This window comes from Haliotis asinina, chromosome 10 (assembly GCF_037392515.1).
Source record: "Haliotis asinina isolate JCU_RB_2024 chromosome 10, JCU_Hal_asi_v2, whole genome shotgun sequence".
NCBI classification, from domain to species: domain Eukaryota; kingdom Metazoa; phylum Mollusca; class Gastropoda; order Lepetellida; family Haliotidae; genus Haliotis; species Haliotis asinina.
The window spans coordinates 30,917,691-30,933,045 of record NC_090289.1 but is presented as its reverse complement, the minus strand read 5'-3'; the positions used below and the strand labels follow the sequence as shown (position 1 = coordinate 30,933,045).

Below are 15,355 nucleotides of genomic sequence, written 5' to 3'. Positions count from 1 at the left end.
ATGGAGATTTTATCTGATGATGGTGACATCCTGTCTTGTTTCAGACACAGCAAATTATATTGTACAGTGAAATTCTGATGGGTCGAATCGCCGGAGACCAAGTAATAAATTCGACTTACCAATGTATTTGTGACTTATGTATGTCAATGATAGTAGATAAAATGGTCGGGACCGCCAGGTGCTTGGAGTTATGCATAATATTCGAGAGGTCGGCATTTGACCCATTGAGATTTGACTCTATTTGAAAAATAAATATATATTAAAAATTCAGTACGCACTGTCCACATCTCTACATTAATAGCTTTCTTACATATTCAACATACTTGTCCAAAACAATATTGCACTCTCTTTGCAGGAATATGTAATCATTTCCTCATTAGATGGATATTGGTACCAAACTGAATTGTTTAGTAAGGTGAGCTACAGAGATTTGCGACTCTAAATTCTAATTTTTGAGTGATATTACCATGGTTACCTGTACGAGTTACTTTGAGAGGGCATGCATGGCCCTGTTTCTCATGGTCCATCTTTCACAAACTCTCATACTTTAACATTGAATACCAACAATTATGTAGCTATAATCGCCTGCAGGTATGATTATCAGTACAGGGTATTTACGCTAATGAACCGCCTCTGTGGTGTGGGACTGAGAGCACCTTCATGGAGAGCGAAAGTTTGCATGATGGATCCCTGGTTACGACATAAGATGTGGTACTATTCCCAAGCACTCTGCATTAATGGCAGGGTTTGTATGATCTTGAAAAGCCAGGAATTTGGGCACTTAGCCTTAAAAAGCCTGGAAAATCTATTTTTGCTTTAAAAAGCCTAAAAAATACTTAGAAGCCTTGAAAAATCCCTGAATTTCAAGTTAAAGCTTGAAGTGAAGATTGTGTCTGCTAACCCATTCAACACCACATCTGCAGTCCTCAGACATTGTAGGCATGTAAACTGGACAGGCAGCAGTTGCATCAAAATGATATATAATTTTAGGAACCGAACTTACACTAGCCGAGAGCGATGATGTTTGGGTATAGGCTAGTCGTGAACATCTTGCCTTGTATTTATTAACTACGTTTATAAATTGATACATTTAGCAATTTACGGGACACTGTCTTGGGAGTCTATGAAAGTGTTTGTTTGGAAGTTGTGTTTGTTACTATTGTCATTAGGATTACTTGTATAAGGTCCAGGGTAGAATAGGCTTTCAGCAACCCATCTGCTTGTTGTAAGAGGCGACTAACGGGATCGGGTGGTCAGGCTTGCTGGCTTGGTTAACACAGTTCATCGGTTCCCAGTTGCTCGGATTAAAGCTCATGTGGGTGATCACTGGATTGTCTGGTCCAGACTTGATTATTTACAGACTGGAATAATATTGCTGTGTGCAGCGTAAAAGTAAACTCACTCACTCACCTACTTATGTAATTGCTTTGTCTCACTGGCCTTAATTTTGCCCAGGAAAGCCTTAAATTTTGGTCCTGAAATATACGAACTCTAAATGGGCCCAATAAGGACTGGTCCCTCTTGGTTGGTATAAAGTGTCTAAACATTCTTAACAGTCATTTGGTAGCTTGCGTCTGGGCTAGTACAAGTAACTACACATAACACATACATGCACATTGTCGAAGGTGCAACATTAAGCCTGGTTTTACATCACCTTTACACTAGTCATCATGGCTCCATTCCTGCTGTTGCTAAGCAAGGTCAACTACATACCCATGCATATTATATCACCAGCTTCATTTATACCAGTACATGTATATTTATTACTGTCAGATTGTGAAATCAGTCATTTCATGAAATGGCTAAAAATTTCAGTTATTTCATACAGTGACCCTCAGGGTCAGCCATTTTGCATCATTTGGTGTAACAACAATCAACATACTTCAGTCATTTCATTAAATTTCATTTTGTCTGTATGCAGGGTTTGTGAGGTGTGACTGCTCTAGACACAGCAAGTGTCAAACAAACAGGTTTAAATGCTTCAAAGGCACAAAGAGCAGAGTTCACTAATAGCGTCTGACCCTCTGACAAATCTGGTAGATTCGCCAGTGGTCAGATAAAAATCACCAACCCGCCAGCCCCAGTGTCTGACTGAATATCGAACACTGTCTTTGTGTAAAGTTGTTACTTGTGGCGTGTGACACTTGTTTGCTGTTGAGAAATCTTATGCTTGTCATCATATTATGTTAATAATTTAAATGCCAATTATAAGAAATGTTAAATCTGTGATGTTTTTTCAACTTCATTCTGTGGGTCCTGTGAATTTTCAGTGGGTCAGACAAACGTCTGAACTTACAGGACCCAGTGTCCTGTTACTTGAAACACAATCGTGAACACTGCAAAGAGTGACACCGATATAAGAATCCATACCGAAACATTACATCATATACACTAGAAGAAGCTGTTATCAATAAAGAATGTATAGAGAGATGTTGGGTTTGTAAATATGTGCTCTCTGCACTTCCATTCAATCAAATCATCGAAGTACAAAGCAGAACTTGAAACTTACAATATGAGTTTGCACCAGTTGCCGTTTGATGCAGTCATCCAAGTTAATGGATACAGTTAGTAATGCAACCCACAGACATGATAACATGTGACGTGTACAAGTATCACACCTGCCTAACAGTGTAAATACATAAATGTGATAGTGACAGAACTCTGGTTCACGAGCTGTAAATCAATGTATTTTGTTTATGGTGTATAACCTTATAGGTGTTATTGTTAAGTTCAAGCTGCATGTGGTCAGTGACTGAATTTGTGTATTGCATAGTTTCATTAGCAGAAATTCAGAAAGCCACATAGGTGTCAATAAACAAACGTTGAGTTTTGTCTTTGACAGAGACTGCTTGTCATAATCAACGTTTTAAAACATTTCAGTTTTCAAACTGAGCAATTTTTAGCAGTGAAATAAGTATTTCTATTGCTGCACTTTCATGAAATCTGCAAATATGTGACGGGTAATGTAATTTTATTTCTGCAGACCCATGATTCTTGTAATCACAAGAGACATCTCATGTTGAAGCAGCGATAATCCTTTCTTCACTTGCCATGGAAACCTAGTCACTGCGCATACGCTAGGGGCACAGCTTTTGAAACCACTTTTTCCCCCAGCAACGCTGGAGTGAAATAAGTAAACTGTTTGAACTGATTTCGCCAGGTTTTTTTCATCACGTTATTTTACAGGTTTATAAGTTGATTTAGTATTTTTGGTCATTGTTACTCTATACAATATCTAAGTCAATACAAAAGGGTAACACTAACAGAATCTGCAAAGTTGTGTTTTGCATAGCATGTGACCTTTAAATTATGAAGTGAAATGCCATGGAATGACTGAAGTATACTGATTGTTGTTACACAAAATGATGCAAAATGGCTTCTTAGTTGTTTCATGAAATGACTGAAATGTTTAGGTGAAATGATCTGGAATTTCAAATCATTACCCAACTCAAAGACAATCCGGACTCAGAGACAACCACCAAAAAAAGAAGATCTCTTGAATTAAAGTGGATATTTGAGCTCCATACATTCCACTCGCAAGGACTCAGGATTGTAGGCTGAAATATCCCTTTTGCCTTACAGACATATTATAGAACTGCATCACTTAAAATTTAAGTGCTCATTAATGGAGATTCCTGTTGACAATGATTTTGAGCAAGCTTTGTCAGTTACAGATAACAACTTAATCTTTCTATATTTTGTGACACTGCAATACACATTACTGTATAATTGTCCAGTAGGGACAAGAATGTTTCACAATGTCAATCTCGCATGATAGAAGTAGTTGTTATCCATAATTTTTGTTGGGTATTGTACATCTCAACTTCTAATATGCTTCTCAAAGAAAAGGCTGATGAGTTTTACAGAGTGGTGGAGGAATTCAAAAATCCAATTTGTATATTTTGAGCATATATATTAACCTTTTCCAATTTTAACCAGTATGTCATGTTATTTATAAAACCTGTAATGAATATGTTATGTAACTGATAGGACATCAGAGCATATGATTCCCTATTTTCATGGGGCACACTATTGTCTTATGGACCTTGATGTCCCGGAATATTCTGTGTTGACAGACGAAATGCATTCTGTGTTGCATCTTGTATTGTCAGGTAATTAAGAATATTACATTGGCAGGTTAAAACCTGTTAATTTGGGATAAATATCGTCTTTCTGTTACTCAAATCTTCAAATGATATGAAATGTGAAGAAAGGTTGGCAGTTGTGGCAAGTACAATGAGAGTTACATGCCATCCAAAACAATTTGATGAAGTCTGTTTTCTTTGTTACTTTTAGTGGTCTTTGGGAGTGGTTGTCAAGAAAATAGTATCTTTGCTATAATCAATAGAGTGTCATAGAAAGTAGTGTGAATATGCATGACTAGTAGTGTAGTGTGTCATGTTTGAAAGTGATTATATATATTTACTTTGGTGTGAAACTTGAGGCCGTAAGTCCATTGTTCTCGCCTGTGTACATCTGTGTTCACAATACTGAGTACTGGATTGTGTGGTTTGCACATGATTATGCTATCAAATGGTTTTAGTATTCTTGAGTGCCATGTTGAACAACAATCAAAACTTTGAATCTTTTGAATTACTTACATTAGGACCTAATATCTCTTCTTGTTTGTCTGAAATATTTGTCACTCTTACACTGTATGTTTGTCAGAGTGTATGTGTATTGTTGTGTGCCAAGAACATAAACATTCTTTGCACCTTACAGGATGACATCTTTAAGAGTCGAGCGAAGCCAGAGGAACTCAAGGAAATATTCTTGAAGGTGAGAAATTATATTATTTCTTTCACGTTGCCATATCTTTCGGTCAAATCACCCCTCTTTAAATTAAAGTGTAAACGGACTGGCAGGCAGTGTGTGAAATCATTTGTTCTCATGTGTTCTATCTGATGTCATCCAATGTTTACGTCATTACACATCCTCAGTGCATAAATACATTGACCACTTCTTCAAGTGTTACACAAGGATAAAGAATTAGCTCTGAACTGCTGTGACACAGAATTAAAGAAGTTGTTTTTAATAAAAAGTTTCATGCATTGATGTTCTTACAACTTCTAAATGCCTTTCAAACATATCAGTATAGTTATCATCACCAATATGAAAACCATTTGTGACCAAGGTGCTGTTGTACAGCCTTTCTGTTGAGACAGGTGTGGAAATAACCCATTGCCTGTCTTCCCAGTCCAGTGTTTTTTTTCTGTATGGCAAGCAAAATTGTATCATGCTGTAGACATGTCCAGTTGACTTTCCCATGTTAAGTATATTGTTTCTTTAAAAAGTGGACAAGAAAATCGGCCGGTGTAGTGGAACAATCGTCAGGGCAAATTATTTTACATGTGACACTGTACCAGAGTATATAAGCAATTTCATAGTTATTTCCATTCCTGTAAGACTATCTCAAGCCAAAGTGAAGGTTTGGGGGTTATGCTATTATCAGTTTTACAGTGGCACCAAGAGTCGCTTTGACCTCACCTTAATGCTAAGATTGGTTTGTACAGTGGCACCAAGAGTCACTTTGACCTGATGAATTTCTGAATTTATATTTTGTAACTGCAATGTTTCATCACAGAAACTTGTACCATTGACTGTACAATTAAAAATTTAAAAGAATATGTTATCCATAAATTTGTCAGTTACGGTATTCAAGTTCCATACTTCTATGAATGCCACTCAAAGAAGTCATTTTGACCTGTCGCTGTTTATGTCGTTGATAACACTACAATGTATCACCTCTCTCTGTTTCAGTATGCAACGAAGGAGGTAGACTCTGAGAAGTTTTTGACCTACTCTGACCTCATCCATCACTATCTCCAAGTGCTTGACTCCAAAGACTACAATGACTACACACTTCAGTTGTTGGCCAGCAGCGTTGACACTTCTCGTGATGGGTGGGCACTATGTTGTCAGCATGTACATATGCAGAAAAAATCCACACAAAATACTGGTAGTTTCAAGCAGACCTATGTTAACAGAATATTTCAAGGCTTCAGAAAATCACAGCTGCAGAATTTCTGAAATATACACCATGTATACTGTACTTGTAGACATGAAATGTATCAAGATTCATACATCATATTCTGGGAAAATCTCTTGTGACGTAGCTGTCAGGTAGCCCTGTGGTTAAAGCGTTTACTTGTCATTATGGAGACCCGGGTTTGATTCCCCATACAGGTACAATGTGTGAAGCCCATTTTTGGTGTACCCAGCTGTGATATTAATGGAATATTGCTAAAAGAGACATAAAAACATGATCCACCTTTTGACACTGATGACCCAAAGTTTTGAAAAAGAACAAGCCAAGCAGAAGCCCCGAAGTACCAGTGTAGTTGAGCGAACCATGTGATTCAAACAGACCAATATGACTTTTGCATGATTGTCAGTGCTGCCACAATTTCACACTGACATCGATTCCATTATTCGATTTGCAGTATTGGACCCTCGATTCGATCATTTCATTCGTTTCTTCATACAAGTAAAAATGTCAGATTTCATTTAACTCTCATTTCATTTAACGTCTTTTTTAGTGTGAAATCCATTGTCAACTTGGCGATGTCTTCTAATAACAATTCTCAATCGATAATGAGCCCCGTGTCAACTGGTCACGTTTCGCTGATTTCAGTGCTTGAAACTTTTGAGTCAAAATTATGTTTGGCAGTGTGGAAATAATTTAAATAGGTATTCAAATATCTAATCAATATATTGATAATTGTCATCGAAAATCGAAACTTAAGTGATTTTCTATGAATCTATGTTGCACCCTGAATGATTGTGAGTGTTATATTTCAGTCACAGCAAAGCGATAGACTGCCATCTTAACACATACTTACAACAGGAATAAACAACACTTATAATTGTGACATTCTTTATGTACTTCTTGGGCAAGCATCCTTGAAGTAGTCAATGAATGTATGTGACTTCGTAGGTATTTTCGAATTGTTATGTTTCAAGGTCAAGGTCAGGCATAATATCCCTCAAATAGGCTGCATATTATGTGCTGCCTCTGTCTGGTGTGATGATACCCATGTGATAATGTAATTATGTGTTTCCTGATGGCAGGCTTATTTCGTTCACGGAGTTCCAAGCGTTCGAGGCCCTACTGTGTCTTCCCGATGCCATGTATGCCCTGGCTTTCCAGATTTTCGACCGGAACGGGAATGGTTACATAACATGTGGTAAGTGATATCAATTATAGGGCACTTAATGACTGTCACTATGCGGGCGTGAGTGCTTGCTAATGCTGATCCAATGAATTTCAATAATCAAAGATTAGTTGCATTGGTTGCAGTGACGAAACAACCAAGCAATTGATCATGTTTTCTAATGATCGAACTCAAACAGTTTTGGGACATTTCTTTGCTTTCACAGTATTTTCACAAGCTTGGTTGTGTCTTTTACATTACACAAGCACTGTTCCAAATTATATTGAATTTATCTTAAAGAATCCAGGAAATTTATGTTGTAAGCATACTAGTCATTCTGTGAAGATGTCAAATTTGCAAAGGCATTGTGTGTAATTTGCTAAAGAAAACTCTAAAGAAGTGTGTGTGTCTTTTCTTTGTATTGCTCATAAACAAGCATAAACAAGACAGTTATTTGAATGCTTCTAACCAATTATTTTCAATGATTGACTGGTTGTAACAAAGCAGTCATCAATTATGACAATTTAAGCAACTCCCAACACTAGTGCATGTGTGCATAGGACATATTTGGTGTCAAGGTGGTAGGTAGCTGAATTACCATACTGCATTTAACATGGCTGGCCTTTACATGTATTGCGACTTGTGAACTGACTTTTGTATCCTTTTAGAACTGAATGTGATGCATATTGTTTAACAAGTACCACTTCTTAATGTTTTGGGCTGTAGTGCAGCCAGGGGATTTAACTCTGACCCTGCACTTTTTAAAGCTCCCCTTACTTACCCCTGAGACAGTCATTTCTGTTGGCAACATCAGCCCATGAAGAGCTGGGTGTGAATTGGTCTTCTTCACTAACTGATACTTGTTGTAAGAGACATGTAGCGGGATTGGGTGGTCAGGCTCGCTGGCTTGGTTGTCATGGTCATGGTCATGTTGTATTCCATTTGCTTTGAATGAGGTTCGTGCTGTTGATCACTGGACTGTTTGGTCCAGACTCGATTATTTACAGACTGACACCATTTAGATTTAGCTGGAATACTGCTGAATATGGCATAAGACTAAACTCACTCACTACAAGCAGCTCAAGGCAGCAGTGACCATAATGTATGAGCTGTGGTTTGACATGAGACCTTTGAGGTTGTTTCAGTTTGTCTTCTTTTCTAGGGGTTTGGCAGGGTAGCCTAGTGGTTAAAGCGTTCACTCGTCATGCCAAAGACGCGGATTTGATTCTCCGCATAGGTGCAGTGTGTGAAGCCCATTTCTCAGGCCCTCCTAAGTAACGGAAGGAATTACGGCAAATTTGAAGGAATTGCATCTCAAATGTAAACAAACGCAGCCCTCTCGCGAAACAATTGCAGCGATATCGGTAATTTAGCGGTAATAACATACACACAAAGCCCGTACTGTATCACTGCAAAAGACCATCATAAGTCAGAGGCAATCGATATTCACTAATTCAGACATAAACAACCTCCATGGGTGTGACTTACGACGCTCTTTTGCAGTGCAATATTTTCCTAAAGAAATAATCTATAGCTCCAACAACGCCTCACACCTAAACGCCTTCAATGTGGATGGTCAAAGGTGGATAATTATAAAAATGAAAACAGTAGAAACTAAAATCAGAACTCACTGAGATGGGTGCTCCTTGTAGTGAAACCATGTTTTGATGTGTGAGTTTCAGGACGGGACCGACAATTCACTAAACAGAGCTGAGAAATCTCCGAAGATGACCAAACATGTTTCAAGTATTGCCAACATTGCTTCCAATATGGGCGTTATGTTTATGTTATTACCGTTAAACTACCGATATTGTTGCAATTGTTTCGCAAGTGGGCTGCATTTGTTTACATTTGAGATGCAATTCCTTCAAATTTGTCGTAATTCCTTCAGTTCCTTAAGGGGGGCCGTTTTTTGTATCCCCCGCTGTGATATTTCTGCAATATTGCTAAAAGCAGCTCAAAACCATACTTACTCACTCACTTCTTTTCTTGTACATTGCCTTCAACCTTTAAGTTTATGAAGCTTTTGAAGCATCATTACATTCCGCTGAAACAGACATTGCGGAAAATGTAAATAACTACTGCTCATTGCTCACTGAGGCATGAACACCATGACAACATGTAAAAGCCATGGGTTTCACTTCCAGATGAGTTCGAAGACATCATCAAGCACACCACCCTTCACCGGGATATCCCTTTCAACTTCAACAGTGACTTTATCAAGCTGCACTTTGGCAGTACCAAAACCAGGAAGGTATCATACGCCGAGTTCACACAACTTATTCACGTGAGTTACTTTATATATTTACTTGTAGAAATAAGCAAGGAAACATATGAAAGAAAAAGTGTTTCTTTATTTCCAGGATTTCACTCAAAGTGCAGTACATACCTTATTAAGAAACCTGGAAAATAATGAGGGAACACTTGTACTTTCATGTTTTCAGGGATTCAGATTTGTTTTTATAGTGACTTGCCACAGGGCAAGTGACTTCAAGAAAGTAACTTGTCCTGACTAATTTTCTACTTGCCCTGATTTTAGGACACAATCTTTGATGTTAATGTTTACTGGACTATTTATCGCAGAGTGATCAATTTCAAAGAACGATAGCTCAAAATTACTATTAATGCAAAACGTAATAGCTACATTATGAGCAGATATGAAATAAAATAAACGTTCATTTGCAGTTTGAAACCATAAGTGGAAATTATCTAGTTGTCCACGGAAAAGATACCGTTATTTGATGACCTGAAATGAAAACTGACTTGTCCCAGGCGTTGGGCGATGGGATTTTTTAACCCCTGGTGTTCCCTCATTTGTATCCATTCACTTTATTGTCGTCACCTCGTGAAAGTTCCAGGAGAAGAGGTTCCGAGTGCAATGGCTTCATGTGTGTATCTGTATGTACATATATATGTTCATGTTGTGGAGAGGGGGGCTGTGGGGTAGCCAAATAGTTAAGGCGTTCACTCATCACACCGAAGACCCGGGATTGAGTGCCCACAAGGGTACGATGTGTGAAGCCCATTTCTGGTGATATTAATGGAATATTGCTGAAAGCAGTGTAAACAAAGTCACTCACTGTACAAGTGTAAATAGAGAGTGTTCCCAAGTTGACAGCACTGACATATTCCACTCGGATTGTTTCAGGACTTCCATGATGAGCATGCCTGGCAGGCTTTCCGCAAGTTCGACAAGAACAACAGTGGTTTCATTTCTGCCAAGGATTTTGAGCAAGTGATGGTTTCTTTGAAGAGTTACCTGCTCACACCCTTCGTCAGGGACAACATCGTTCCTGTGAGTACAGCAGAATATGACCGTTGGCTCCACAATATTGGGACTTAAATACTAGAGGTGTGATGATATATCGTAGTATTGATAATCATGATACTTTATCAGACGATAAATGTCTTGATACTTTTTTGGTATCGTGATACGTATCATTGACCTCAAAATTGTTAAGTGTCACTAGGAACTGACGGTTATGTCCAAAATTTACACTGTTACTTGATGTCAATATATACGTTTCTAAAGAAATTAACTAAAGATAGCATATCCTGATATGCATCGAATCATAACTTATTGTTCCAAGCTATGGCGATATGTATCATATTTTTAATTTTATGTATCGTCTCACCTCTATTAAATACTACTCTGAAGTCATGATATAAAGTAGCTCAATAAAATCATGTCACAAAGTATCTATTTAGATATTGATAAAGAAAATAGTAAATGATACCACTCCTCTTAGTAGACCTGTTTAGATCCAGGTTAGAATTGGTCTTCAGTGACCCATGCTAAAAGGTCAGGTCAGGCTTGCTGATTTTGTCGACACATGTCATTGTACTCCTGTTGTGTAGGTCGATGGTCCTGCTGATGACCACTGGATTGTCTGGAACTGATAAGATTAATTATAGACCGTTGCCATATAGTTGTAATACTACTTTGTGCGGCGTTAAACAAAAACACCAACCACTTCTCTTTGTAGGAAGTGCTAGGCTTTATTGTTCACTGATAAGGTAGACATGATTATACATTTCAGTGTGGTAGGTATTTTGAGAAAATGTGTAAATGAAGTTTCTTGCTTTGAGCTCTGTTACTAATGAAATTAATGTTACAGCTATATCAAAATAATTTGGAGGCTGTGGGGTCATCATTTCGAGGACTTGAGTTCAGTTTCCCACATGGGTAGAATGTGTGAAGCTCATTTCTGGTGTCCCCTGTTGATATATTGCTGAAATATGACTAAATATGCTGTGCGTAGATATAGAGATTATATCTGTGTATAGATGGCACTCCACTCAATAATGCTGCGATTATATTTGTGTACAGGTGGCCCTTCACTTACTAATGCCGGATTATGTTTGTGTACAGGTGGCGCTTCAGGGGGATAAACAACGGCAGATCAGCTATGCATATTTCAACGCCTTCATTTCACTGCTCAACAACCTGGAGTTGGTCAAGAGGATCTACCTGGCAGCCACACGCCGCGACCCCAACAAGGAAATCACCAAAGGTAGCTCCAGATTAATGTATCCCCAGTGGCGAGCTTGTTGTTACAATGCACTGAAAATATAGTGTATATGGTCATTTCCACACAGTGCAGTGTGCTTCAAGGCCTTATGCCTGTGACAAGCAAAAATTTGGATAGTCTGCAGATTTAAAATATCCCTTGCCTGAAAGGCATAATTTTTATGGGATATAATTGGTATTTAATGGAGGGGGACATAGTGGATGTCCAGAAGGTAACTAAGAAGGCTCCAAAGGACTGAAGTCTCAAACGTGGGGATGGGTTTCGTTTCTGGAGTGCAACTCGAAATCGGGGCCTGATGTCCTGTGACTTGTTTGATGACAATCCTTGGAGGCAGGAATCATTGCTCGTATTATTTGGGGATTGAAAATAAAATTTGGTTTATGTTTTGACAAAATCATCCACCAGACAGCACTGTATAGATAGAACAGGGTAATAATACAGGTTTCTTGTTTCAGAGGAGTTGATGTACCAAGCACAAGACTTTGCCCAGATCACTCCTCTAGAGTTGGACATTCTGTTCCAGCTTGTTGGTCTTCATCATCAAACAGGGTATGTCGTAATCTGCTGTATAGGTTAAACATGCTTGTTGTTCTGAAGGCTTTGTAGTGTATGTAGTGTAGTGGGCCTAGATTTTTAAAAATCTCTCTCAAAGAGAGCTTCGAAAATCTAGGCCCAGATCTGTAACCATGGTTGATAAGGACAGTCCCCATGCTAGTCAGTTGAAGACCTGAATCAGTTTTGGAAAACAGTGGTATATGGGTCTACGAAGGTTTCTGTGATGATGTACCTGACTTCAGCGACTGTCCTATAGATTATGCACATGGCCAGCACAAGCATGCCGAAATTAGTTAGTATGCACAAAGGCAAAGAGCATTGACAGTGGAAAGTAGGTGGCAAAGAATTTTGCTGCAAGATTGAACTCATGTTCATGTACATCCATGTTTGTTTCATTTTTTATAGAATGGCAATGTTAAGATGTCCAGCTACGAGCACATGAGGGATGTAACTGAATATTAATGTCAATCTTTGTGAACTTACATTGAGGAATTCCGAAATTGTCTCATGTATAAGATGGTGTTTGAAATCACCCACTATACTAATCATTAAGAATGTAACTGTGATACCATGGAGTGATTGAACCTTAAAGGCGTCCATCCTTACCACTGTCCCAACTTGAAACTCTTTTCATGACTTCTTTCCTTCTTTCTCAAAAACCACAAGTTAGTCTGTTCTGAATCATCTGTTCCATAGGAAGGTGAAACTGTCTGACCTGGAAATATTAAACCCAATGACGGGCGTGGAGAGTCCTTTTTCCATCCAGATGCAGATAGCAGAGGTATGGTGTCACCCAGCAGTCATAGCTGTAACTATCAACCCTGAGTAGGTTCTGTGGCAAATCACAACCAATAAAACCAAATCCACTATCGATTATCGGAGGACTTGGTGAATGATTATCAGTTATGATCGATATGTATGTAAGTATATAGGTAGGTAGGTATGTACGTATGTATAGGTACTAGTAATAACTTGATCCTCAAAACCTTTGCTGATATTTTTCTTCTGCAGTATCTAACATGTCAGAAGCATCAGTTGGTATGAATGTGTGTGGATGAGTATGAGGGTTTTTTCGTTTGTTTTTCTGGTTTAGTGTATTTTTTTTCATTTCTTTACTATTTCTTTCTCTTTTTTTCATTATCTGCAAATGTACTCTGTCCAGGAGTTAAAAAAGAATTGATAATCGAAATATATACATTTCTAATGTGATTAACAATTTTGAAGGTTTTTCCCCTCTGTTTTCTTTGTAATTAATGGATTTTTTTATATAACTAATTAAATGCATGCATTCAGCAAAGACACTGGAATTGTATTTCAACAATAAAAGTGGTTAAAAGTTTACAATGTGCATAGCCTTATGCTGTTGATCAATCAAAAATATGTTTTTTACAATCAATAATTATTTTGAACCCTTCGTTTGATTGATTTTTTATTATTTTTGATCATTCAAACATTACTAGTAAAGACTGACTTTGATAAAGTATTGGTGGTAGTTTCACCTAGCAGTAAGACAGCTTTTTTTACCTGATGCTCTATCTACAACTTTTTATCGATGTTCAGAATCTGGCTCAGTTAATATCTTATCTGAAGTTTCCAGAATGATACTTTAATATGTATATTTTTATAACATTTTGGGCATATTTATAGAATATGAAGAATAGAATAGAATAGAAGTTTATATTTCATTGTCTTTAATTTATGCAGAAAGTGTTTGAATATTTATGTTGACAGCACCTTTTGTAAAGAGGTCATCTTTGTTGACATTCTAGAATGTTGTGAGGTGAACTACAGTGCTATGGTCCTTTATCTTCAGCAAAAACTGCGGCAGGAGCAAGGTACAGCTACAAGAACAGTGACATCAGCAGTGCTGGAAAGTGCCTACAGGTTCTTCCTGGGAGCCATTGCTGGAGGTGAGACTGGCTTGTTGCGTAACGGGGAACTGTATATTTAACAGTGTCTGTATGTCCATCTCTAAATACTTCCGGATTCTTGTTAACACAATATCTTATGACTCTTGTACCCATGGTCTTCGAATTTAGTGACAATCTACATTGGGGGATTACCTTATCTTCAAGGTCACCCCTTTTTAAGCTTTTGTTACCCTGATGTCCCACTGTTGTACGCAATGTCTTCAAATTTAGTGACAGCCTACATTCTGGCATAACACAGACATCAGTTGATTTTGATGACCTTGATCTTATTTCCAGTGTGACCACAAAACTTTGTTCACTTTTCAAACTTAGGTTAAGATGATATCTCATAAAGCAATGCAACCAATGTCTTCGATTTTGTCAACAGCCTACATTAGGTGATTATGCAGATACCAGTCATTTCATGCATCTTGTGTATGACCAAAAAGTAAGATGTAGTGAATATATTATAAATATTACAGTCTTTTTTTAGTGGCGGCGGACATTCAGGGCATGGGTAGCGCGTGCAAGGCGAGGCGTTGTTGAACACAGCACAACACCAAACTCACTCACTAACTCACTCACTGTCTGTCCTTGCAGCTACGGGAGCTACTGCTGTTTACCCCATTGATCTGGTTAAGACCAGGATGCAGAATCAAAGGTCAGGGACTTTTGTGGGTGAACTGATGTACAAGAACAGCTTCGACTGTGCCAAGAAGGTCATCCGGCACGAAGGTATACTGGGTCTCTACAGAGGTCTTGCACCTCAGCTTGTGGGTGTGGCTCCAGAGAAGGCCATCAAACTTACAGTGAGTTTGAAACACCATTTATAATATCAGATTTACCAGTTTCTAGTGATCAAAGTAATTTTGAAGTAGTAGTTACTCATAGATTAATTGCAACCAGCGTGATCTTGGTCTTTTTTAACCCAGCAGGAAATGGGTACTTTGTGGGATAAGGCATATTACTATAACAGTCTAGCGCCTCATAGACAGTATGGCTTATCATGGGTAATAATACCCCTGAAGTTTCGGGCATAGATTTTTTAAGCTCTTTTTGTACTAAGATCTTCATACTTAAATTTTAATGTATGGACTTTACTACTGTCCTAGTGCTAAGAGAGCATCGAATATTAAGGCCCTGGGTTGGTCTGCAGTTATCTGCAGTCTTAAGTTGTTACTAACAGGTGGTCAGACATGCTGAC

General features: G+C 38.2%; 1 protein-coding gene across 1 annotated transcript in view; it reads left to right on the top strand.

Moving 5' to 3' along the window:
• Nucleotides 1-15,355, top strand: part of LOC137299162 (electrogenic aspartate/glutamate antiporter SLC25A13, mitochondrial-like) — a 38,453-nt gene that overhangs the window by 12,414 nt on the left and 10,684 nt on the right. The window contains exons 3-12 of the mRNA XM_067831714.1: nt 4,723-4,779; nt 5,761-5,903; nt 7,072-7,187; nt 9,302-9,441; nt 10,303-10,449; nt 11,527-11,668; nt 12,142-12,235; nt 12,938-13,022; nt 14,055-14,151; nt 14,752-14,960. Of these exons, the coding sequence (XP_067687815.1) occupies nt 4,723-4,779; nt 5,761-5,903; nt 7,072-7,187; nt 9,302-9,441; nt 10,303-10,449; nt 11,527-11,668; nt 12,142-12,235; nt 12,938-13,022; nt 14,055-14,151; nt 14,752-14,960 (1,230 nt within the window). The remainder of the gene's footprint in view (nt 1-4,722; nt 4,780-5,760; nt 5,904-7,071; nt 7,188-9,301; nt 9,442-10,302; nt 10,450-11,526; nt 11,669-12,141; nt 12,236-12,937; nt 13,023-14,054; nt 14,152-14,751; nt 14,961-15,355) is intronic.